Here is a 24779-nt window from a genome sequence, read left to right as displayed (position 1 = left end):
CAGTTCTTTCTCTGGATAGAGAGAGCATCTTTCTTCATATGGCCTTTATAGTTCATTTGGGTATTTATAATAGTCAAAATAACTTATTCATTCAAAGTCATTCTTAAAACAATATTGCTGTTACTGCATACAATGTTCTTTTGGTTCTGCTCATTTCTCTCTTCATTATTTCATGCACATCTTTCCATGTTTTTCTAAAATCATTGAGCTCATCATTTCTTATAGCTCAGTAGTATTCCATTACAATTGTATATCACAACTTGGTCAGCCATTCCCAATTGATAGGCAGTCCTGCAATTTCCTGTCCTTTGTCACCCACAAAGAGAGCTTTTATAAATACTTTAGAACATATAGGTTCTTTTCCTTTTTACCTAAGCATTTTTTGAAATAGAACAAGTATTGGTATTGTTGAGTCAAAGGGTATAGACAGTATAATAACTCTCTGGGCATAATTCCAGATTGCTCTCCAAAATGGTTGGATCAGTTCACAATTCCACTAGCAATGAATTAGTGTCCAATTTTTCCACTATTTTCTCTCCATTTAAGCCTGGCTCAAGGATTCTAGCTTGGAACTGACTCAAGATAGGGGAATATTTTCTCTTACTGTATAGTTATGTCCCTATTCTTTTGTGGCAAATATCCATAATTGTGTCAGGTGATCACTATGAACAGAACATTAAATAATTATCTTATGGGCTAATACTGGAAAACATCTAAGCTATTACAATAAGATTCAGGCATAAGATTTGAACTACTTAGCCTAGAATTTTAGTCCTTTCTATATCCTAAACAAGTGGATAAGTATTTGGCCTTGTCATCTGCCTATTACTAGTTATATATTCCTGTATAAGATAGGATGCTTTAAGGTCTCACAATGGTATGGGGATAATAGGCAATGATGTAAAGATTTGTGAAACCGGGAAATAACTCAGTTATTTAGTGAGGTTACTGTCATAATTGTTTTCTGTTCTGTGTTAATGAAAAGAATTTCAGCACAATTAGTTATCTTAAAAGAATGGCTTGTGGTCTATCTTGTGTAGTCTTAAGGAGATATCCAATTTTACTCAGTGTTATTCTTTTGAACATAGTTAATACTTCAAAATGTTTTATTATAAACAACTTATTTGATGTACACTGTTTTGAAATTGATTACTCAGTGTATTTATACATCCCATCTCAGAATCTTTTGTTACAACTGCAGTTAATTTGACAACTTTTAAATGAATTCATTCTTGTATTAGAAGTTAGCTTCTTATAAAAAAGTATTCTGTTACTAGTTCTTTAGAAGAATCTCATCTTCTTAAGAGGGGAATGAACAGCTAAAAGAAAATAACTACAGTAAATAGTGAAATAAATAGTAGAGCAAAAATTTGTTTTTTGGTAAAACTTTGTTTAAATAAATAGATAAGATTAGATAATTATATATGCCAAGTATTAAAAAATGGGTTCAGAATTTTCTAAAAGTAGAGACATAAGGTTTGACCTAGCTCTTACTACCTGAGTTAGTTATTGACAAAGTAAAATTAAAATTCAATAAAGATCCATTTTTATAAGCAATTTTGACAGAGAAGGAAATCCACTAGAAACTGTTCTGAAGCCCCATTCATCCCAGAATGCCTAAGATGAGAAATCACTAGAGGACCAGAGATCCTGGTGGATCAGAGGACTTGATGCTCCTACATCAGGAGATGTTTTCAGAAAGTAGATGGCTAGATGAGATGAGATGTCTGAGCCTTAAGATACGATGGACCAATGAAATGGACAATTTTACTTTTTTACCATTTACTTCTTTCCTATGTGCCTCTTTTCTGTAAGGTCTGCTTGCCAAAGAGGACTGTTCCCAATGACTCATGTCAATATCAGTCCATCTCTTCTCCCACTTCCCTTCACATTGTTTCCCATCATAAGCACCATAGTTAAAAATCCTTGATGAAGCATCTGTCATATCAATTAGTGTTTCATAAAGGAAACTGTGTCTCTCAAAAGAATCAAAGGAGGAATGACAGAAGTGATTATTTTTCTATTACATTAATAACCACTCATTAAATTGGGTTCCATGTTTTTCTTTTCCTATTTCTTCATTCAGGGACCAGCCCCTGTAGGCCAGTCAGTCAGTCTCTGAAAGACATTACTGATAGATGAGACTGGCCAAATTCTCTGGGAACATACTCTTCCCTCTTGGGCAGGACCCCATTCAACTAGAAGACCTTACTTCTGTTTAAAGTGTAAAAAGGATCTAATCTAGGTGAATTCCAACTCCAAAGAATTGAGCTATGTCTCTTCCCCCCAACCCCCACCTCCTACCTCCAACTGGAGTTTAGAGTAACCCAGTTTAAGAAGGAAAAAACCAGCCAGTATCTTCTAGATAGAGATGGATTCCTCTGTTCAGATTGCTGGAGGTGGCTGAGACTCATGATCAAGCCACATTCTCATCAGGAGGAGCTGAAGACTTTTAGTCCACCTCCTTATTAATATGCCCACCCTCTCATTAATGTTCACCAATCAGGGTGGATGTCTCCTCCTGACAGAGGCATTCCCTGTCAAAAAACATTTAAGGTATTCAGTGTCTCCATTAGGGGTCTTTGGTTATGGAGAGAAACCACTGACCATCAATTTATTGATTATCAGCTAGTCTGATTAATAAATTGATTATTAATTACTCAGAAACTTCTATCCCTTGGACTTTTCATTCATCTCATTTTCAAAATAATTCTGACAATTCAATTGTTAATATTTTTACTAATGAATTTCTAATTGTTCCTTCTTGCTTCTTAACATTAACTGCTGTTCATCTTTCACTCAGACAGCCTCTTGCTGGAAGAGCAGTACATATGAAGGAAATAATAATAATAAGGGCTAACGTTTACATAGTGCTTTTACAGTGCAAAGCACTTTTGAAATCTCATTTGATTCTCACAATAACACTGTGAGTTACGTGCTATCATTATCTCCATTTTACAGATAAGGAAAATGAGGCAGACAGATATCAAGTGACTCACTCAGGGTCACACAGCTGGTAAGCATATGAGGCCTGATTTGAACTCAGGTCCTCATGATTCCATGTCTAAGGTTATAGCTACAGTGTGCTCTAACTGCACCACCTCACTGGGAAATGCATTTCTGGTCATTGGTGTCTAAAAATGTTTAAGTATCCAATGGAAATCTCAAAAGGCAATGTAGCATAGCCTCAGAGAGAGGATGACTTCCTTACTGACTGGTCTGTATAACTCTCATTCTTAATTGTTCTACATTGGTAGAGATATTTTCCTTATTGGCACCTGCATGTGTGGATGAAATCAAAGGTACGGACCAATTTATTTTTTCCTTAAATAACAACTTCCACTAAGCAATTAGGTCCTGATTAGTGAGAATAATGAATCCATGAGTGGTATTATTCTCATTTGAACTCTATATTTCCATTAAGCTGGAGCCAATTGCCATATTTTACATAATCATAACTTGAAATAATGGGAATATGAATACATGCGATCGCTTTATGGGATTCATTATTCACACTAATTGGACCTTACTGTAATCTCCTGGTGTCTCATCTTAGTGTGGTGTTGACCTTGGGTTCTTGAAGGCTATGCCAACAGAACACAAGCTCTGTTAGGTCCTACCAAAGACTTTGCAAAGGCTCTGAGTGTGGATATGATGATGGGCTATGTGCCTCTTCCTTTGAAGATCAGAATGGTTAAGTTTCAAGAGGCTTATCATTAGAAAGTTGGTCACCAAGCGATGACTTTATCTTTTTCTTTCATTATAGCAATTCATGAAGACTGCCTTTTAAGGCACGGACAGGTTGTGTTCTTCTTCACAATACCCATCACCAGTAACAGTGGCAGTATTTGACCTGGCAAACTTTCCCATGTTGAAGTTCAGGTATGTGCACATGTATGAAAGAAACATATAATGGCTCAGTAGTTATCAATGGGAACCTGTCAGTTTTTTCTTCACAGTCAGTTAGCATTGGCAGAAAGTAGAGTCAAAGATGTCTGACCCAAAGTTATAATTTATGGACTGGATGAGTGAGGTCCTTAGTGCATCATCCTTACTTTACATGGTTGTGCTTTTGTAGAATAATATTCATAGCATGTGGTGGCTAGAAAGGACCATAGAGTAAGTATTCTTAATTTTGTATGTGTGTGTGTTTGTGTGTGTGTGTGTCTGTGATGGATCTTTTTGGCAGTCTGGTGAAGTCTATGGATTCTTTCTCAGAATAATGTTTTGTGGTCTATATTTTTAATTGAATCGAATGTTAAATTTCAGTTAGAGGTTAGTGAAAATAAAGATGTCGGACATGTTAAAAAACTTAGCTAACAGAATAGATAGAGTGTCAGACCTGGAGTAAGGATAACCTGAGGTCAAATCTAGCCTCAGACACTTATTAGCTGTGTGACCCTGGGCAAGTCACTTAACCTCTACTTTATTTTCCTCATATGTAAAATGGGGATAAGAATAGCACCTATCTCCCAGGGCTGATAAGAGGATAAAATGAGATAATATTTGTAAAACGCTTTTTAAATCTTAAAGTGTCATATAAATGCTATTATGATTATTATTGCAATGTAATTTTTTTCTCATCTAAGTCCATGAACTCCCTGAAATCTATCCAAGGATTTGGGTTTGCAGACCCCAGGTTAAGAACCTCTGCCTTAGAAAGAAATTTAATTTAAACTTTTAATAATAATAATTTTGAGTAACTAAGTATGTCTAACTGAAAGAACAAAAGACTAAGGGGTGGGGTGTAGGGACCCAAGAACAGTTCAAAGTGTTTGAAAAGCTGTCTCAAGGAAGAGGAATTTAACTTTCTTACTTAGTCCTTGAGAGCAAAACTCTAAACAATGGGTGGAAGTCACAAAGAGGTAGATTTCAATTAGACAAAAGGAAAAATTTCCTAATAAGTAGAGTTGGCCCAAAGTGGAGATAGCCAGTTTCTTTTCATTGGAAGTCTCCAAGTAAAGGTTGGATTATCACTTGTTGGAGTTGTTACCAAGAAGATTCCTGTTCAGGCACAGGTTAGACTCAATGGCCTCTGATGTACCTTACAGCCAATAGCTTCTGAAATATGGAGCCTTATACACTACCTTGCTCAAATGAGGCACTTAGGAAATGGTTATCATGACGCATGATAAACCTCTCTCATTTCAAGTGATAAAACCGAGGCCCCGAGAGATGAAGTGTTTTGTCCCACGTCACACTTCCAGTTAGTGGAAGAGCTGGAACTGGAATCCAATATTCTGGATTCTAGGATTTTAGAATTCTACTCCATTAGGCTGGCTCCATACTGGATGATACCTCATAATTTGGAGAACTTAAGCTAGATTGTTTCCTTCTGGCCTTCTGTGTTTCACTTTGCTCTTCTATGTGGCTGGGAAAAAAGCTTTGGCAAAAAAAAAAAATTGTTATTGGTTGACTTCCTTTGTGGGTAAGCAATGAGCCAATCCTTCAGGGAATCAAGTTCAGTCACACTGTATGCCAGTAGCAGCAAAATAAGTTACCTTTGAGTTAATTAAAGATGACTCACTGGAATTATCTGTCATGCCCTTGCCCTGCTCTCACTTTCAAGAAGAAGTTCAGAAGTAGAGATTCCATTCGGTTATTTAATCAGCCTCCTCCTTTCCTCTGCCCTCCCTGTAATGATTGAACAGTCTTTTGTTTAACAGATGATGGAGCTGCAGTCAAGTGCAATTTCTAATCTGCTTTATTTCTCCTACTTCTCACTTTCTTGTAAAAAGTTAGGGTTCATATGGGTTCATTTAGATTTAAAACTGGAAGGGACCTTACGGTTTGAATCCAATTCTTACATTTTACAGATGAAGACACTGTGGCTCAGAAAAATGAGGGCATTTAACCCAAAGCGAGATAGTGAGTAAATAACAGAGAAAGGTTTCAAATCGAGGCCTTCTGACTCCAAATCTGGATCATATTCCAATCCATTGGGCTAGACTTTGGTTTTGTGTTCTAAGCCTTGTGATCCTGAGCAAGTAACTTCAGGCTTGTCTGTAAAAGGGAGATGATATCTGGCCTGCTTACACTGCACAGGGTTATTGTGTTATTGTTATTATTACTAAGATCACAGAGCTGAGGGCTAGAAGACTCCTCAGAGATCAGAGGGTTCCACTCCTTCATTCTATTGACCAGGAAATTGAGGGCTGGAGAGATTAAGTGATTTTCTCAAGGATATATAGATCAGAAAGTAAGCAGAATCAAACTTTGAACTTTAGTCCTCTGATACTCTTTCAGGTCTATTAACTATACTGTGCCGTGGATAGAGCACTGGCTTGGGCTCAGGAAGACCTGAGTTTAAATACGCCCCTAGACACTTACTAACTGTGCAGTATTGAAACAATAATAATAATAATAGCTATTACATGCCATGCACTGTGCTAAACAATTAACAATAATTATCGCATTTGATCATCACAACCATGGGAGGTAGGTTAAGTCACTTAATCTATCTGCCTCAGTTTTCTTATCTGTAAAGTGGAGATAATTATAGCACATACCTCTCAGGGCTGTTGTGAGGATAAAATGAGATAACTGTAAAGTATTTGCATACCTTAAAGTACTATATAAATGCTAGTTATGATAATGTTGATATGATGATGATTATAAACTATACCCATATTACAAACTAAAATACTAAATAAGGGTATGCTACTACATTGGTCTAAACATAGGCTACCTCAAACAGAAGCTGCATTTCAAATGACAAGATCTTTATGAAATTTTTTTTTAAAGTACTGAAAAATAACACTGATTATAGGTTGTAGTCAGGTTTTATGCAAGACAGATTTTCTTGAGGGGATAGCTATCTTCAGATCAAGAAAATACTATTATTATTATTATTATTCTCTTCTCTTTCCTCCCCCTTCCCCTAGCTTCTCTACCATGTTCTCTACCTCCTCTTTCCTTTCCTGTTCCTATTTCTGTTTTCTTTCTCCATTCCCCATGTCTTTTCGCATTCGCTACTTGGTTTTGATACTTGCATCATCATTATGTCCTTCCCTCACAATCCCATCTCCAGGATAAACTCATCCCCAGGAAGCTCACCATCATGGAGATTGCTTCAGCTTTGGTAATCACACTTCACTGATAACTCAGTTGCTTCTGCTTCTCACTGGAGGGCTGAAAGGCAGAGAAAAAAACTCCTCCCCTAGCCCCTCTTTATAGAGGGCTCAGAATCCCAGCAATTTCTTCATTTGCCAGCAGCTGCTCAGCTTGGTTTTGACTCCACCATCATCATTATACCTTTGTTCAGGGTTCCCTCTGCCTTTTCTCTCCCCATCAGATTGTAAGCTCCTTGAGGGCAGTGACTATCTTTCTTTTTATTTGTATCCCCAGTGCTTAGCACAGTGCCTAGCACATAGCAGGTGCTCGATAAATGTTTATCGTATTGCATGGCATCATATTCCCCTGTTTAGTTGCCTTATTCTTTGTCTGTTTTCTTCTTCAAGGCATAAGACAGAGTATGACTATCAGAAAGCATGGCTATACATTTGCTTAGGGATCAAGGAACTCTTCTACAACAGGAGGAAGTAGCAGCAGAAATTCTATGCAATAGCATCATGGATACCTACTTACTGATTTGGTTGGACAGGAGGTCAGTTTTGTCTGCTAACCACCTCTCCACTCTGAATATCATAGTCACATAAGTCTGAGTGGGCAACAGCACTGAAGATAAGAGGAAAGGAATAATTATAGGTGGTAAATAGTGTAATACCACTAGGGGACTAGTCTATCATAATGATAATGAAATGGTGTCTTAGTTTACATTTAAAATGTAACACAATTAATATTTTAAGGTATTATATCTTAATCATGGCTTACATTTACAGTTACAAAAATACTTTATATTTGTTATCTTACTTGATCCTCATCATTATCTTTGTGATCTATGGGGGGCAGGCATTATTATTCCCGTTTTACATCTGATAAAACTAAGGTCCAGAAAAGTTAATTCAGTTCAATTTAAATAAATATTTTAAGCAACTAGCATGTTCAAAATATGTTCCAAATGCTAAGAATAAATACAGAGACAAAAATGAAATAATATTTGCCCTCAAGGAGCTTATATACTAGCAGGCTTTGAAGTGTGTGATTTATAAGGTTGGAAGAATAGCAGAATCATTGATTTATAGAAAGAAGGTGTCTTTTAGTGGTCATTTAGTCTAGCTCCCTCCAGAGAGGGAGCTCCAGAGCTCCAGAGAGTTTAAATGGGTTGCTCAAATTCACAGAACTAGTAAACTGCAAAGTCAAGTTATGAATCCTGGTCTTCTAACCTAAAATACAGCATTCTTTCCACTATACAACACTAGGTCTTTACAACATGACTAATATGAAAATATGTTTAACAGGAATGTACATGTAGAGCCTATATCAGATTGCATGCCATCTTGAGGAGGGAGGGGGAGAACATTTAAAACTCACAAGCTTATGGAAGTGAATACTGAAAACTAAAAATAAATTAATATTTTGTAAGTAAAAAAAAAATAAAGACTTTGAGGCACAAAACGCCCCCCTAAAACACTAGGTATTTAGTTCAATTCCATCATTTTCCAGATGAAAACATTGAGAACCATTGAAATTATGTGATTGGAATCAGGATTCCTCCATTTTCATAAACGGTGCTTACCATCTAGGGATACCTTTTCCATCCACATATTTTCCTATGACAGAGCCAGATCTTTGCTTCCAGCTTGCTTTTGATGTGCTTGCTGCTTCATCTTTCTATGGAAACAAAGAAAAGTCTTAAGGTGAGAGCCTTTGAGTTTGCTCTAAACTCCTGAAAGTGTTTCCTCTATTTTAGTCCTGGCCCTACCTGGCCCTACCTAGCCCTGTACTTGTCCTAATGGCCCCTATTTCTATTCTTCTTTCCCCTTTTAATATATTCTTCAATGCTAGGCTTCCTATTCTCTTGCTAGTTCTTCATTCCTGTCACCCCATCCCATAAATTAATTCATAATATTGGAATTAAAAAGTGTTTGCATTTTATGCTGAAGAAGATATGGGAAAATTGGAACACTAATGCATTGTTGGTGGAGTTGTGAACTGATCCAACCATTCTGGAAAGCAATTTGGAACTATGCACAAAGGGCTATAAAACTTTGTACCTTTTGATCCAGCAATACCACTTTTTGGTCTGTATCCCAAAGAGATCATACAAATGGGAAAAGGACCCATATGTACAAAAATATTTATAGCAGCTCTTTTGGTGGTAGCAAAGAATTGGAAATTGAGGGAATGCCCATCAGCTGGGGAATGGCTGAACAAGTTGTGGTATATGAATGCAATGGAATACTATTGTGCTATAAGAAATGATGAGCAGGAAGACTTCAGAAAAACCTGTAAAGACTTATATGAACTGATCCTAACTGAAGTGAGCAAAACCAGGAGAACACTGTACACAGTAACAGCCACATTGTGTGATGACTAACTTTGATAGATTTATCTCTTCTTAGCAATGCAAGACAACTAAGACAACTAAGACAACTCCAAAAAACTCATGAGGGAAAATTCTGTCCACATCTAGAAAAAGAACTATGGAGTCTGAATTCAGATCAAAGCATATTATTTGTGTGCTCTCTCTCTCTCTCTTTGTTTCTTCTTCCTTATGGTTTCTCCCATTGTTTCTAATTCTTCTTTACAACATGACTAATGTGAAAATAGGTTTAATATGAATGTATATGTTGAGCCTATGTAAATTTACATGCCATCTTGGGGTGGGGGGATGGAAAAGATGGGGAGAAAATTTTGAACTCAAAATCTCGTGGAAGTGAATGTTGAAAACTAAAAATAAATAAACTTGTTATTTAAAAAAGTGTTTGCATTTTAAAGAGAGTAAGAGACAGCATAATCCTTAACCCAAAGGAATTCTTCTCCTGGCTTGGGACTTGGGAGACCTTAACTGATGAGCCAACAGCCATTTCTGCCAAAATAGCTCACCATTAGAGTTGGCTATAGACACTGACAAAAAGAGAAACACAAGACTAAACATCTTCATTCCAGTAAGAAAGTACATCCAGGAGAATTTACAGTGACCTATACTGATGTCATGATTCTTGTTGTTTTTGCATAGTCAAATAACTATTTTTTTCAAAGTGTAGGATGATCTCCCTACCGAAAGAGAATATAAAGGTACTCAAGAAATACCTTTTCACTCTTCATGCTGTCATGCCAAGTGTTCCTTTTTTTTTTTAATGAAAGAAAGGCCTAGAGATTTAAAAAGAAGAAAAAATAACAGAAGAGAATAATCTGTATCAAAAGGTTAGGTGATGAGGGAAGAAAAGAAAGGGAAGATTCCCTAAAATAAGAATTATGTCCAAGTGGTAAAATAATAACAACTGCCTCCAAAGGCTAAGACACTAATAAGAGCCTCAAGGAAGTAACAATCGGATGGATTAGCAGCTGAAAAGGCTAATCCCTAACTCCCAGTGTACTCAGTCAGCATCCTTCTACACCTCCTACACATTCTGATAGGGCAACACAAATTAAACCACCATTTTGTGACAGAAAGCAGCAGTCCTCAACTCTGCCTCCCACCCCACTATAAGGAGGAGAAGGAACTAATAGGAAAATGAAGGTGTGCTGTGCCTAGGGCTGTAGCAGGAACCAGCCACAGAACTAAAGAGGGACCAGGAGAATACCAATGTGTAGGCACCTACCTGGAGGCACTGCTCCATGGCTGAAGGAAAGGGATTTGGCATGGGGGGGGGGGGAAGCAATTCTCCCTACCCCTAGAAATCACTGCAAAAAGGGACCGAGTCCAATGAATATTCCCCAACACAGGAAGAAGCTGAGACAGCTTTGAGGTCCAACCCTCAGGGATCTGCCTCAAAGGGAAGGAGTCAGAAAGTAAGCAATAGCAGAATAAAAGGGGGAAAAAATGACTTAACTTACCCAAGCTCTTAGGAGGAAGACAGCTCAATTAAAAACCTTAAGCATTACAAGATAAATGAAGAGGGAAGATACAAGTAGCTGAAGGGAAGATGACCCCCAGATCATCCAAATGAGCAAAAACACCTTTAAATCAATATTTCAAGACAAATACAATGAATCCTGTACATTTCTAAGAGGACATGGATCCCCAGTAGGATATTCCCAAACGGTTCAAGAGAGAATAAGAACCATGAAAGCAAAATTTACAGTCTACAAAGCAGAAATAACTGACAAAATGGAAAATATTGAATCCATTGTGGCAAGTTTCTTCAAAGATACAAAAGACATAACAACTGGGAATACAAGTATAGAGAAAGATAAGGTCAATCTGGAATAGGAGAACTAAAAAGCAAAAATATTAGAAGAATGTAGCTTCTCTCTATAAGCAAAACATATTGATCTTGAAGACAGGATACACAGAGATATTTAAAAGATCATAGATCTCCCAGAAAAACAGAAGTAAAAAAACCCTGAACATTGAATGTGAGAAATAATGGAAGAAAACTATCTAGAATTTCTGCTTTTCTCTAGGTATTGGTTGCTGGGATAATGATGGCTCCTTGAGGGGGAAATGATCACTCCATCTTAAAATTTGGGATAGAGAAGGAAAAGAAAAACAAGAGTAGCTTGACATGCATGCTAGATTTTTGGGGAACAAATTTCAAAGGATTCAGCAAAAAGGTGGACAGGATGCTATCAACAAAATTGGATAGAGGAAATCAACTCAAGAAATATAGGAAATTCTGAAGAAGGAAATTCTTAAGAAAATGAGAAACTATTCATAACTTGGATTTCTAAAAAGATATCTATAGGAGTGGCAGTAGGGGCAGGTCAGGAAGAATGAATGAAAAAACATGATATAGTCCTATAAGAATGGTGTCAGGAACTCTAAAGCCCAGAATGAATTGGTAAGGAAACTTTTTAAAAAAGAGGGTTTTTTTTTAAAGTTACATTTTTTTTTGAAAGGAAAAATCAAAGAAGGGAAAGAACTCCTACTCAGGTGCAAGGGAAAATGATAATGGACTTTTGAAAGAAGCAAGAATTAATTATAATTTTGCTTCTATTTTCTCTTTGGGAATAAAATTTTGGACTGGAAAGATCAGAACAAAAATAGCTGATGGCTAGTCAAGATCCAAGATAAATAAGGAGATAGTAAGAGAATACTTTTCAGCCCTCAATTAATCCAGGTCATCAGACCCACACAAACTACCTTAAAGGATACTGAAAGAATTGATGGATTTAACAGTTGAACTACTGTCAACGACCTTTGAAAAATCATGAAGAAATGGAAGATGTCAACAGAACTGGAAAGGGGCAGGAAAAGAGTATAGTCTAAACTTATAGGTTTTTTCACTTGACCTTGATTTGTGGTAAAATTTGTAACATATTATCAAAGGGATGCTCATTGAACATCTAGAGAAGGATCACAAAGAGCCATGGATTTGTGCTCTACAATCCCCTCAACAATTCTCACACTGCTCTGGTAGTATCTACCAGCACACCTGCTCTTCCCCTCATCCCACCATTTTGTGGCAAAAAAAGGGACAGAACTCAATTCTGCCCTCTACTCCACCATATGTAGGAAGTGGAGATACAGGAAAGTGGAAATGTGTTCAGCTGGGGGGCTATAGCAAGGCAGACAGCAGGGCTCAACCTCAGAACCAAAAATAAATTAGGGAAGCCCTCCTGACTCCTAGACCTAAGTATATAGCCCAGACCTGCATCATCAACTACTTACTGGTCACTTCCAACTGGAGGACCCATAGACATCTCCAACTCGATATTTTCAAGGCAAAACTCACTATCTTTCTACCCAAATCCTCCCCTCTTTTTAACTTCCTTAGTTTAATTGAAGGTGCCGCTATCCTGCCAGTCACCCAGGTTCACATTCTTGACATTTTCCTCTCTGACATTTCCCATACCCAATTAGTTACTAACACGTGGTGCATGTACATCCTTAGCTCCATTTCAGGCCACACATTCTTTCCCCTCTTTCAAATTCTGTTTACTTCTCACGTGAATTATTGCAATAGCCTCTTAAATTGCCTCCCTGCCCCATCCCCATCCCCGCCAACCCATCGTCCACATGGCTGGCCAGCTGATATTCCTCAAGCATATGTCATAACTCTTCCCCTCTCAAGAAGCTTCAGTGGCTCCCTGATGTTTCTAGGATGGAATTATAAGCTCTTCTATTAGATATATAAATATCTTTGCAATCTGGATCTAGCTTAGCCCTCTAGAATTTTTGCATAGTCCTCCCCCTTTGTGCACTCAGTTTTCTACCCATACTGTGCTACTTATTGTACCAAGTAGAGGAAGCTAGTGATGCAGTGGATAGAGTGCTGGGCTTGAAATCAGGAAGACTTGAGTTCAAATCTGACTCCAGACATTTAATAGCTGTTGTGACCCTGTGCAAGTCACTTAACCTGTTTTGAGGACACTAATAGCACCTACTTCACAGAGCTGTTGGGATGATTAAATGAGATCATATTTGTAAAAAGCACATAGCATTATGCCTGGCACATGGTAGGTGCTTAATCAATGCTCTTCCCCATATCTGCAAAGCCACCTCTTTCCTCTGTGCTTCTCCACAGGCTTCACCATCCTCCAACATTCCTTTCATGGCTTGTATGCTCTCCCTTCTCCGGTCACTCAGAATCCTCAGTTCAGCTTAAGAGGCCTGTCCAGTCAAGTACCCTTTTCCCTGAAACTTGTTGCTGACGTTCAGTTGTTTCATTCGTGTCCAACTCTTTGTCAACACCATTTGGGGTTTTCTTGGCAAAGATACTGGAGTGGTTTGCTCATTTTATAAATGAGGAAACTGAGGCAAATAAGGTTACATGACTTGCCTAGGATCACATAGCTGATAAGTATCTGAAGCCAGACTGAACTCATGAAGATGAGCCTTCCTGTTAGAATGCCAGGCCTAGCATTCCATCTACTGTGCCACCTAGCTGCCCATTACTGTGTATTTAATTTGTGTGCATGTATTTATGTATGTATATATATAGGCACATAAACACACTTATCTATGTAGCTGTACATTGGAAAACTCCTTAAGGATAAAGATTATTTCATTTTTATCTTTCCATGTCTAGCACATTGTGGACACTTAAAATTTTCTTGAATGAATGAACTAGGAATGTTTAGATTGGAATAGGAAAAAAAAAAACATCCAGGAGGGAAATGATAGTTGTCTTCAAGTCTGTGAAAGGCTTTCCCATGGAAGAGAGACTAGATTCAGCCCCAGCAGGCAGACAGCAGCAATGGAGAGAAGATGCAGAGACACGTATAGACAACAACTTCCTAACAAGTGGAGCTATTCAAGGTTCCTCAGAGACCCATGGGTTCCATCTCACCACAGATCTTTAAAAAGACGGAATGACAGTTTGTTGGAGATGTGGTTCAGAGGGATTGTTGGTCAGGTATAGCTGGGACAAGATGGTCTCTCACATTCCTCCTATCTCAAAGATTCTGTGTTTCTTGTTCTGGTCTCATTTTTCAGTGTCACTGTGACCTCTGGCAAGTTCCTCTACCTGTCTGAACTTGTTTCTTCATCTATAAAAAAGACAGGGGGTGATAGTCCTAGAGGGACCAATTTCACTCAGAAATTAGATGGTTTCCTTGTCAATGATTTTGCAAAGGCTATTTTTCATGAAGTTCAGAGAGACTACATGACCTCTGAGGTGCCTTAGATTCTACGGCCTTCTCACTGTGTAAATTGCTAATAGGAAGACTTTGGGTGTGAGGCTGGAAAGGTATTTTTGGTCAAGTTGACCTTCCTTCTAAAATCACATACATGTAAATATCAGCCTATCTGTTCTACTGATAAAGTCAGTTCTCTTACACTCTTTTCTCCAAATTCCAACAGATAATGAAAAAAGGTGAAATTTCAACTAGTCACTTAACCTTTATTCTGCTTCCTTCCTATCGATAAGAAAGAATTTGAAGATGGTGTTGGTGGAAAGGGAGGGGCACCTTATGCTCTGTTTGTCCATGTCCCCTAACAGAAGTCTTGGGGATGGGGAGGAAGTGGAATCACATCACAGAAAGAATTTCATGTTGATCAGCTAACCTTATGTTTCCCAAACACAGTTTAATAGAGGAAAAGGATATACGGCTGCTTCCCAGGTGCCTGAAGATACGAGCTATGATAACTTCCCAATGAATCTTTAATTATTTGTCATAAAGACTATTTAGCAGTTACTTTATTTTCCCTGCATCTTTCATTTGAGATCATAATCCCTTTTTCCTTTTTAAGCAATCCTGAGTCCAGCAGGCAAGGAGAGGGAACAGGACATGAGGGTCATTTTTAGTCTAAAGCTTCAAAACAAATTCTCTGTTACTTTAATCATTAACACCTTTATTATGCAACTGGAACATAGATATGTTGATGTCAGACCCTTGGTAATGAGACCCAGGAAGGGGGACAAGTGTGCTGCAGGTCTGCTTTACAAAAGAAACCGAATTCTAATGAGATCCTTTGTAATTAAACCACCTTGGACAAGGCTCAAGGCAGAGCTGCTTTATAATAATAGCTCATATTTAAATAGCACTCTAACATATGTTATTTTTTCTGATCCTCACAACAACCCAGGAAGTAGATGACTACTCCCATTTCATAGATAAAGAAAGTGAGGCTCTGAAGGTTACATAGCTAGCCCAAACTCAGGTGGCTAGTAAATGGCATGGAAGAAGCCCTAAACCTGCTCCCTTGTATTTAGAGGCAATGTGATGGGAAAGGACACTAGACTTCAAGTCAGGAAATAGGAGTTTAATTCCTGGCTCTGCAAATCTGGACAGATCACTTGACCTCAATCTCCTTAACTAAAGGAGTTGGACCAGTCAATGGGTTTTCTTTCTTTCCTTCCTTCCTTCTCTCTCTCTCTCTCTCTCTCTCTCTCTCTCTCTCTCTCTCTCTCTCTCTCTCTCTTTCTCCTTCCTTCCTTTCTCCCTCTCTTTCTCTTTTAAGTGACTTGCCCAGGGTCACACAGGTAGTAAGCATCGGAGATTGGATTTGAACTCAGGTCCTCCTGACTCCAGGGCTGGTGCTCTATCCACTGTGCTGCCTAGCTATCCCCAGTCAATGGGTTTTTAACCTGTGAGCTGTAAAATTTGGTGGATTTTTTGTTTTTTGGCATTTTGATAAATGCATTTCAACTCAATGTTTCTTTTTTCTTTTCCAATTCTATTTTTTTTAATTTTATATATTTAAAAACCTGATTCTGAGAAGGAGTCCATAGGCTTCACCACACTACCAAACGAGTCCATGACGAAAAATATGGTTAAGAACTCCTAGACTGGAGGATCTCGAAGGCCCATCCCAGATCTAAATCCTATGAGTTTGTACCTTCTTCTAAGTGTCTCAACTTATAACCTTCCAGTAAAGTAGGAAGTAGGTTGGAGAATATTTTCCTTTATGTTACAGCAGAACATAAAGAGGCTGAATGATGATTCACCTCAGGTCACATACAAAGGCAAGGTGTGATGACTTCACTACTTGTAAGGAAGTAAGTCTATCTGAAGCTTGCCCGGGCTCCCTTCCTATCTTCCCTCACTAAGGCGCACGTTTGCAGATGCCCTAGCATTATCTTCACAGAGATCTGAATAGAAGCTAGCATCAAAAAGGGAGGCTTCAGGGTCAGTTCAGCACTTTGTGCTATTTGGGGATGTACACTCATAGAAGCACAGAATATACCAGAATTAGAAGGGACCTCCAAGGCCATCTAGTCCAAACTGTGCCTGACTGACAATGCCATCTTCAGCAAACCCAATAAATTATTATCCTGCTTTTGATTGAATACTTCTAATTAAGGGCTAACTTCTGAGGCAGCCCATGCCACTTTTGGATAACTCTACTTGTCAGGAAGCTTTTCCTTATGCAAACCTTTAATTTGTCTCTCTGCAAATCTCACCCTCTGGTAGCAAACAGAATGCGTCTAATCCATTACTCTTCCACATGACAGTCCTTCAAATACTTAAAAACAGTGATCACGTTCCCTTTTGAAGACTCCAGGATAAACATCTCTGGTTCTTTTAACAGACGCGTGACTATGGACCACATTATGGCAGAGTTGGTTAGCTTGCTCTGCCTTTTTATAATCGTGTCCTCCTTGTATGGCCAAAAATATCTAACGTAATTCTCTTCACCAGGATTTGGAGTTATCTTGGGCCATGTAGAGAATGTAGCTCAGTTCCTAGATGGCCCAATGCCTTGTCCGTTGCTTGGGGAAGGAGGCCTTGATTTATTACCTGCAAACACATGTCCCGTTCATCCCGTAGGTGCTTGTTCTTTTCCCTGTGAGACAGAAGGGAAAATGAAGCAAGGAGAAATCAAGTCATGTATGAAACTCATTCAAAAGACTGACTTATTCTGACCACTTCTTTTTTTGGGGAGGGGGGGTGAGGCAATCAGGGTTAAGTGACTTGCCCAAGGTCACACAGCTAGCAAGTGTTAAGTGTCTGAGGCTGGATTTGAACTCAGGTCCTCTTGACTCCAAGGCCAGAGCTCTATTTACTGTGCAACCTAGCTGCCCCTCTTTTTTGATGTGTAGATTAGTTGGTTTTTGTTTTTGGTTTTGGTTTTGGTTAGGCAATTGGGGTTAAGTGACTTGCCCAGGTTCACACAACTAGTAAGTGTCATGTGTCTGAGACTGCATCTGAATGCAGTTTCTTCTGACTCCAAGGCTCTATCTACTGCGCCACCTAGCTTCCCCTTCTGACCACTTCTTATGCCATCCTGGCAGGCCCTGAGAAACAGAGAAGGAGAGATACTGTAAGATCTCTTTTTCCAGGGATTGTGAGCTAAAGGATGGTTTACTTATGGTCTTTCTTGTGAGGCAGAGGGAGTAGGGATGAGTGAGATTAGGGATTACTAATCTTTTTTGATTCTCATGTCCCTTGGCTTTCAGTAAATCTTTTTGTTCCTCATATTCCATATGAAAGTAAATAAATTCTAGAATTCACTAGAGCTTTGTACACATAATGGAAAAAAAAGTTACCAAATATTCCTTATATTCCCTTGATAAACTTCTTCTCTCCCAGGTTGGGGACCCCTGATTGGCTGATGTCTTAAAGTCACTTTGATCATCAGAATGACCAGAGTTCTGAGAATTCTTACTAGGGATTGACTTCTGAGGAGGGCAGTGATCTGAGGGAGAAGCTCAACTCAACAAATCTTTATACTGTGCTAGATGCTGGGGAATATAAAGGGGAATTATAAAATCACTGCATGAAAGACAGAGAAAACAGAAGGTAATTTTAGGAGGGAGACAACATTACAGTTGGAGAGAAGAGACAATTATGACTTGAGGGGACATCAGGATTAAATAAATATTTTAAAATATAGGAAGACCTGGGCGTGTTTGTAGCAGTAGGAGAGTTATTAGTTGGTAAGAAAAGACTGAATAGGGGGTGGACGTGGGAGGGAGAGAGAAAAAAAGGAAGGAAGAGGGAGAGGAAGGGGAGGAGGAGAAGAAGGGGAGGAAAGAGAGAAGGTAAGGGTGAGGGAGAGAGAATGAAAATGAATGAGAATGGGTGAAAGGACAAGTCCCTGGAAGACAGAGGGGAGGGCTTGGAATCAAGGGCACAGTTACAGGTACTGGTCTTGGCAAGGAAAAGGGGTTATTTCTCTTTCAGATACTAGAAAGAAGGGGAACAGGATAAGGATGATGTAGAGGGATTTTGAGGAATAAGGTAGAGAAGGATGACCTTCTATAATGGATGGTGCTGACCTCAATTTTTTTCAGAGAAGTAAGAGGAAAGGTCCTCTGATGAGGGGAAAGGGCAGCCCTAGAGGGTCTGAGGAAAGAAGGCAGGGCTTCAAATAGTTATTTCACAAGATGTGAAAAAATAGTCAAACCAGGAAAAATAAAAGGATCGCCATCCAGCATTGAGGTCTCAGTGGAGGTTAAATAATACAAATTTATAGTAGACTCGATTACATAGTTGTGGGATATTCTCCAGCTTCAATCAGCAGCACCGGGAGAGAAGGATGTAACCTTGGCTTACATGAGGCATTACTGGGAAAAGGATTAGATGGTGGGTATTGAACATAAAAGATGGCAGATATTTGTGACAAGGATTGAAGAGTAGAGGATAGTGGATGGTTGGAACGACTATGGAGTCAAGACTGTAAAGGGAAAAAATTAAAATCAGAGATGCGGTGATGAATTAGCATAAAAGGGCAAAGTAGAATAACTGGAGTTTCTAAAAAGGTGAAGCGAGGCATAGGAAGAGATAGAAGGACAAGATGTCATGACCACAGGAAAGAGAATCGAGTTCACAGTCATGAATGTAATACAGTTATGGGTAAAATCTAAAATATGACCACACTTGCAGACAGATAACTTAAGGAGAAGCAATAGAAGACAGAAGTTCAGAAGACTGATGAATCAGCAGGCTAGTGTATGCAAAGGAACATCAATCTTGGATTGAATTGAATTCCCAATTGAATTCCCAAGCATGACAGCAGGTTTTAGGGGAGACAGGGAAATTGTGATCCAGGCACTGAACTTCTTGAGAAATGAATGGAGAGTACTAAGGACATGACTTGGGTGATCTAGAAAGGATGAGCCACAAACAAGTGGTGATGAAGAAGCAGGCTGACAGCATCCAAGTGGAGAGCTTGGAGTATGTCTCGTTCTCTTCCTGACCCATATTGTTAGAGGAGTGAGAGAAACAGTGCCTTGTCCATGAGAGATTGACCAGGAATACAGTGTCTTTCAGGTGAAGCCAGGTTTCTGAGTACAAAAAGATGGAAAGCACATGAGAGGTCTAGGGTAAAGTGTAGTATTTTTAATGAAAGAGCAAGGGTTCCAGAGGGCACGATGGAAGAAGAGTGATCTCTACCCTTTTCCTTTCTGCTTTCAGTCTTCTCAGAGCTATCTTCTCTCCTCTCAGTCTATAAGGGAACAAGGAGAATACAGTTGGATTGAGATGAGAAGAGGGGAATGAAACTAAGAGAAGGTTGATGGATTTTTGCCTTATCACTCGATGACTGAATCACAGGTAAAAAGGAAAGGGGTAGGAATTTGTTAGCTATAAGAGACTTGAGTAGGACCCCTACCCTCCAAGGGTTATGTAATGAGGAAGAATTGCATCAGCCTGTTCTCCTTCCAAACACCTAGGAGAACAGGACTGAAGGAACAAGGAGACTTGATAATGGGTCTGCTGTTTGGGTCCCCAAGGACCTGACCATGCTCACAGTCAGAACAAATAAGGGAAGGGATGACAGAAACCCAGAAGATTTTCCACATGTAGAGTATGCACTTGACTCTCACCAGCACCTGGTATCTAAGGTCCTAGTACTGGGTTGGGTCCTGGTCCTCAGAAACCTCGTTCCTAAGACCCTTAATGGATATAAAGTGCTGAGCCATTGTCTTACTGAGTTTGTTGAAGCAGGGAAAAGTAGGTTGTGTTTCTACTGAGGCAGTAGGTTCTGGGTCAAGAAAGTCTTCAATCTAGGACTGGGATTGGAGTTCTACATTCCTACCCTTGAAAGAGGAGCTAGAAAATAGAGGGATGGAGCACAAAGGTTTCGGGAAAGATAAGGTAAAATCCATCAGAAACCAGGGTGGTCCCAGGGTCAGAGTTCAAGGTTGTGGTGAGACAAGATAAGGAGGTCAAGGTTGATGGCTAGTGTGCAGGTGATGTGGTCTGGAATCAAGGCTGTAGAACTGTCTTATTCTGTTATGTTTCTAGAGTTTGACACTACCGCAAAGGCCTATTGTTAGACTAGGTATCGCTAACTTGAAAAAACTAATGAAAAACTTGCTGCCTCTAGGTAAAACAAAGAAAGGCTTGTACTACTTGCTTTTGTAATTTTTGATAATCCATTGTCTATTAATATTTTACCTTTCCTTAAATACTCTGAAGAGTCTCATAAAACTTACTAAGCCCCAGAAATTTGCCTTTGAATACACCCACTAATTTAATGAGTAGTTCTATAGGCTAATTAACATCCCAACTTTCTATGCTTTGTTTTCCCTTTGTTTTCCCCATCATTTTACTTTAAAAGTTTTGCTTTTGAGACCTATTGAGAGTTTCTTGTTATCCATACTAGACTTGGAATCTGTATAGGGGCAGCTAGGTGGCGCAGTGGATAGAGCACCGGCCCTGAAGTCAGGAGGAATTGAGTTCAAATCCTGCCTCAGACACATGATACTCACTAGCTGTGTGACCCTGGGCAAGTCACTTAACCCCAGTTGCCTCCCCCAAAGAAACAAAACAACAACAACAAAACCAGTTGGAGGAATCTGTGGTGGGTCTCTGGTATCTAAATATAGTCAATAAAGAAAATATATTCTGTCTATGCAGTTAGTAGAGTTTTAGTGGATTATTTCTTTTATTGCCACAGGAATGGACAAGAATGCTCAGTTACTGCATGCAGTATTTTAATACTGCCATATGAAAATAAAAGCAATAAGTAATATATAATAAAATAGTTGCAGTGTAGTTTGGTTCCCAAAGTTTCTTCAAATAGTATATAGGATGCTCCAAACCCAAGAGTTCTAGCAAAGGCACAATTCAATTTGCTTAGTAAAACCCTCTTTTCCTCTTCTCCTGTTACTCCTCCTCCTCTGGATGGATAAAACAGTAGAGACAGTTCAATACCTTTCCTAGATGATGTTTGACTCGGACCAAGTGCAGGATCCATCATTATGTGAAGATTTAGGAACCCTGGATTCAAAACTAGACTCCTCTTCGTTGCAATAGAGGGTATGTGCTTGGGACTAGGTACAGACCGAAGCTCTTACATTTAGTGCCTTTTTGTTCACCATCCTACCAATGGCACGGACTTCCAACTGCTGCTTACCACGACTAGTTCATTGCTTGTGCAATGGGGTTATAAACCAAGGGCTAAGGCAACTGAGAGAGAAACTTTTTTGCTTATTATCTTGCTTCCTCTTTTCCTTTTGATTGTTTCCATTCAAATGTTCAGTGACCAAGAATTGTGTCCCACATCTTTTTAATGTCTAGGTCCTACTAGTCTGTGGTACCTCTTCTTGCTTTCCACATCTCATCCCTTCTGCATGCCTGCTTCCTCTGTCACTCCCTATTAGTCAGACAAAGTCTTGCTGCTATGCACAGCAAGGGAGATGAGGCAGAATGAAAAGGAAGCTACACTGGGAAATTAACCCTTCTTTTTTTTTTAGGAAAGTATTTGCCTCCTTCTTTCCATAGTTGCAACTTAACTTCCCTCTGAAGCCTCCCATCTCCTCTGTTTCCTTCATTTTGCCCATTTCCAGATCTCCTTCCTTTCTGTCAATAACAGTTCATCTCTCTTTAGTGGCCATGTCTGCCTTCCAGGTCTGTGCTCTATGGCTCAGTTTCCTGATTTTAATTTATCATTCCAGGTTAGTTTGGTAACTGTGCAGTAATTTTGCAAAGGTTCCAGCGATATACTTCTGTGTGAATGTTCTGCTATTTAAAAAAACAGAACAAAACAAAACTCTTAAGTATTTTTCAAGGGTTTTCTATTCCTTCCTTCCTGTTTGAATTGCCCTCTTATTTCTTCTAAATACAAAGGCAAAGAACACACAGCTCACAAGTGGTGTCCTTGTACATCTCGTTCTGTTTTATTTTTAACCAGAGGTTTCCCAAGCAATAAGTTGTTGTTGATGTTTTCTCCCCCAATTTTGCTAAAACCTGGCCTTTTTACTTCCATATTCATTTCTTGCTGAGACTGGCTTGAATCATATGAGTGGTACAAATCTGAAATGCATTATATTTAACACATGCTTAAAATTCGGAACATTTCAGACACTATATGCTGTGGCCCAATTATGCTTTCAAGTAAAAGATTTCATAGTTAACCCATAAGGATGAATTCAAAATATGATGTCCTAATGAAAGGTACCAAGGAGTCTAACTCTTCCACTTTTATTCCAGCAATGATCTAAAAGGTGCACCAGATGGAACAATGGCCAAAAAAACCCAGAGAAAATCCGATATACTCACTCAGTCTAATACACAATAACAACAACAACAAAATAAGTGGAGCTACAGATGCTGGAAGATGTCTTGCCAAAGAAGCCAGCATGGGAGCTCACAGCATTGCCCTTACCAGAAAAACCCCAGGGGTCAATATCTATAGAGCCCTGGTCTGACCAACAGGTCTGCAAGGGACACAGAAGCAAAAGCGCTCTGACTTGGAAACCCCAGGGAAAGAAGAGTTGTGTTCACAACAGCATTCAGATAAGGGGAGGTCCCAGGAGACACATAGGAAGCAATACATCGATTAAAAAAAAATTCAGAGGTAAAAGAAAACCTCCCATTGCCCTGATCAGGGAAAGTCAAGCATAGAGCTCTGAATCTGGGGACATGGAAACCCTCCAGGACTCTATGTATAGATATACTAAGGAAAGTAGAAGCCAGCAGCAGAAAGCCCGGGAAGCAAGATCAGGACCAAATAAAGCTTGATCCCATCCAAGAGTGTGGAAGAAAATGAAGCCAGGCACTAAATCTGAAATCAAGAACTGAGGCTAAAGATATGAGTAAACAGAAGAAGATACTAAATACTACGAAGATATATTATGAGTCTGCATACCTTTTGACATAGCAATACTACTACTATTAGATAGAGATTTAAAAAAAAGGAAAAGGACTTACATGCACAAAAATATTTATAGCAGCTCTTTTCTGGAGGCAAAGTTGGGGAATGGCTGAGCAAGGCTTGTGATTATGGTGGAATACTATTCTGCTATAAGAAATGATGAGCAGCATGCTCTCAGAAAAACCTGGAAAGACTTACATAAGCTGATGCAAAATGTAGTGTACTGTGTACAAGGAAACAACAATATTGTGTGATAATAGGCTGTGAATGTTGTTCTTAGCAATACACTGATCCAAGATAATTTTAAAGGACTATAATTTAAAATTGTTATCCACCTCCAAAGAAAGAAAGAACTGATGGAGTCTGAATGCAGATCAAAGCATCCCTTTTTAAACTTTATTTTTCTTGTTTTTTTAATCTCTGTTTTCTTTTGCAACATGGTTAATGTGGAAATATGTTTTGCATGACTGCACATGAATAATCTATATTAAATTGTTTGCCTTCTCAAAAAAGGGGGGAGGGGAAGAAAGTAGGGAGAGAATTTGGGACTGAGAACTTTAAAAAATGAACGTTAAAATTTTTTTACATGTAATTGAGAAAAAATTAAAAAGGAGGAAGAAAACCTCATACTATGCTTCTGTGATTTTAGGGGATCAGATAACTTTGGAATGGTACTTCCAAACTGAGCTGTCTAGAATCTGGTCTTATGAACACCAGCTATAGACTTACCTTAAGAAATCCAGCTGTTTCAAAAGTCCTGTCTTTTCCCTCTGCAGATTTTCTGTCACCCGGTATACTTCCCTAGGAAATAGGAAGCCATAGAGTTTGTGAGTCACGGTAGGCAAGATGAAGGTGGGCACAGTGAAGAAGCCAGACTTACATACGAGTCTTTCCCAAAGGGATAAAATAAGTGAACACAATGAATAATGTGCCATGACAGATGATAGATGGGATTTGAGCAAGAGAAAGAGATGCTCTAAACCCATTTAGGAGATTGTTAAACATATCTTTATTTCTAAGTTCTAAAGTGTACCAATCTCTAGTCTGATCTCCCTTTCCTTAAGAGGAGTAGTAGTAGTAGTAGTAGTAGTAGTAGTAGTAGTAGTGTAGTAGTAGTAGTAGTAGTAGTAGTAGTAGTAGTAGTAGTAGCAGTAGTAGTTGTTCTTCCTTCTTCTTCTTCTTCTTCTTCTTCTTCTTCTTCTTCTTCTTCTTCTTCTTCTTCTTCTTCTTCTTCTAATACTACTACTACTTCTCCTCCTCCTCCTTCTTCCTTTTTTTTGTT

General features: G+C 38.9%; 1 protein-coding gene across 6 annotated transcripts in view; it reads right to left on the bottom strand.

Annotated features, from left to right (window-relative positions):
• Positions 1 to 24779, bottom strand: part of CRACR2A (calcium release activated channel regulator 2A) — a 228984-nt gene that overhangs the window by 49462 nt on the left and 154743 nt on the right. For all 6 annotated transcript variants that reach the window (XM_078155925.1, XM_078155927.1, XM_021001581.2 and 3 more), the window contains 3 exons: positions 24227 to 24298; positions 17194 to 17239; positions 8639 to 8733 (listed from right to left, as the gene is read on the bottom strand). In XM_078155925.1, the coding sequence (XP_078012051.1) occupies positions 8639 to 8733; positions 17194 to 17239; positions 24227 to 24298 (213 nt within the window). The remainder of the gene's footprint in view (positions 1 to 8638; positions 8734 to 17193; positions 17240 to 24226; positions 24299 to 24779) is intronic.

This window comes from Phascolarctos cinereus, unplaced genomic scaffold (assembly GCF_003287225.1).
Source record: "Phascolarctos cinereus isolate Bilbo 61053 unplaced genomic scaffold, phaCin_HiC Scaffold_1;HRSCAF=81, whole genome shotgun sequence".
In the NCBI taxonomy this organism is placed as follows: domain Eukaryota; kingdom Metazoa; phylum Chordata; class Mammalia; order Diprotodontia; family Phascolarctidae; genus Phascolarctos; species Phascolarctos cinereus.
This window is presented reverse-complemented; position numbering and strand designations above follow the sequence as displayed.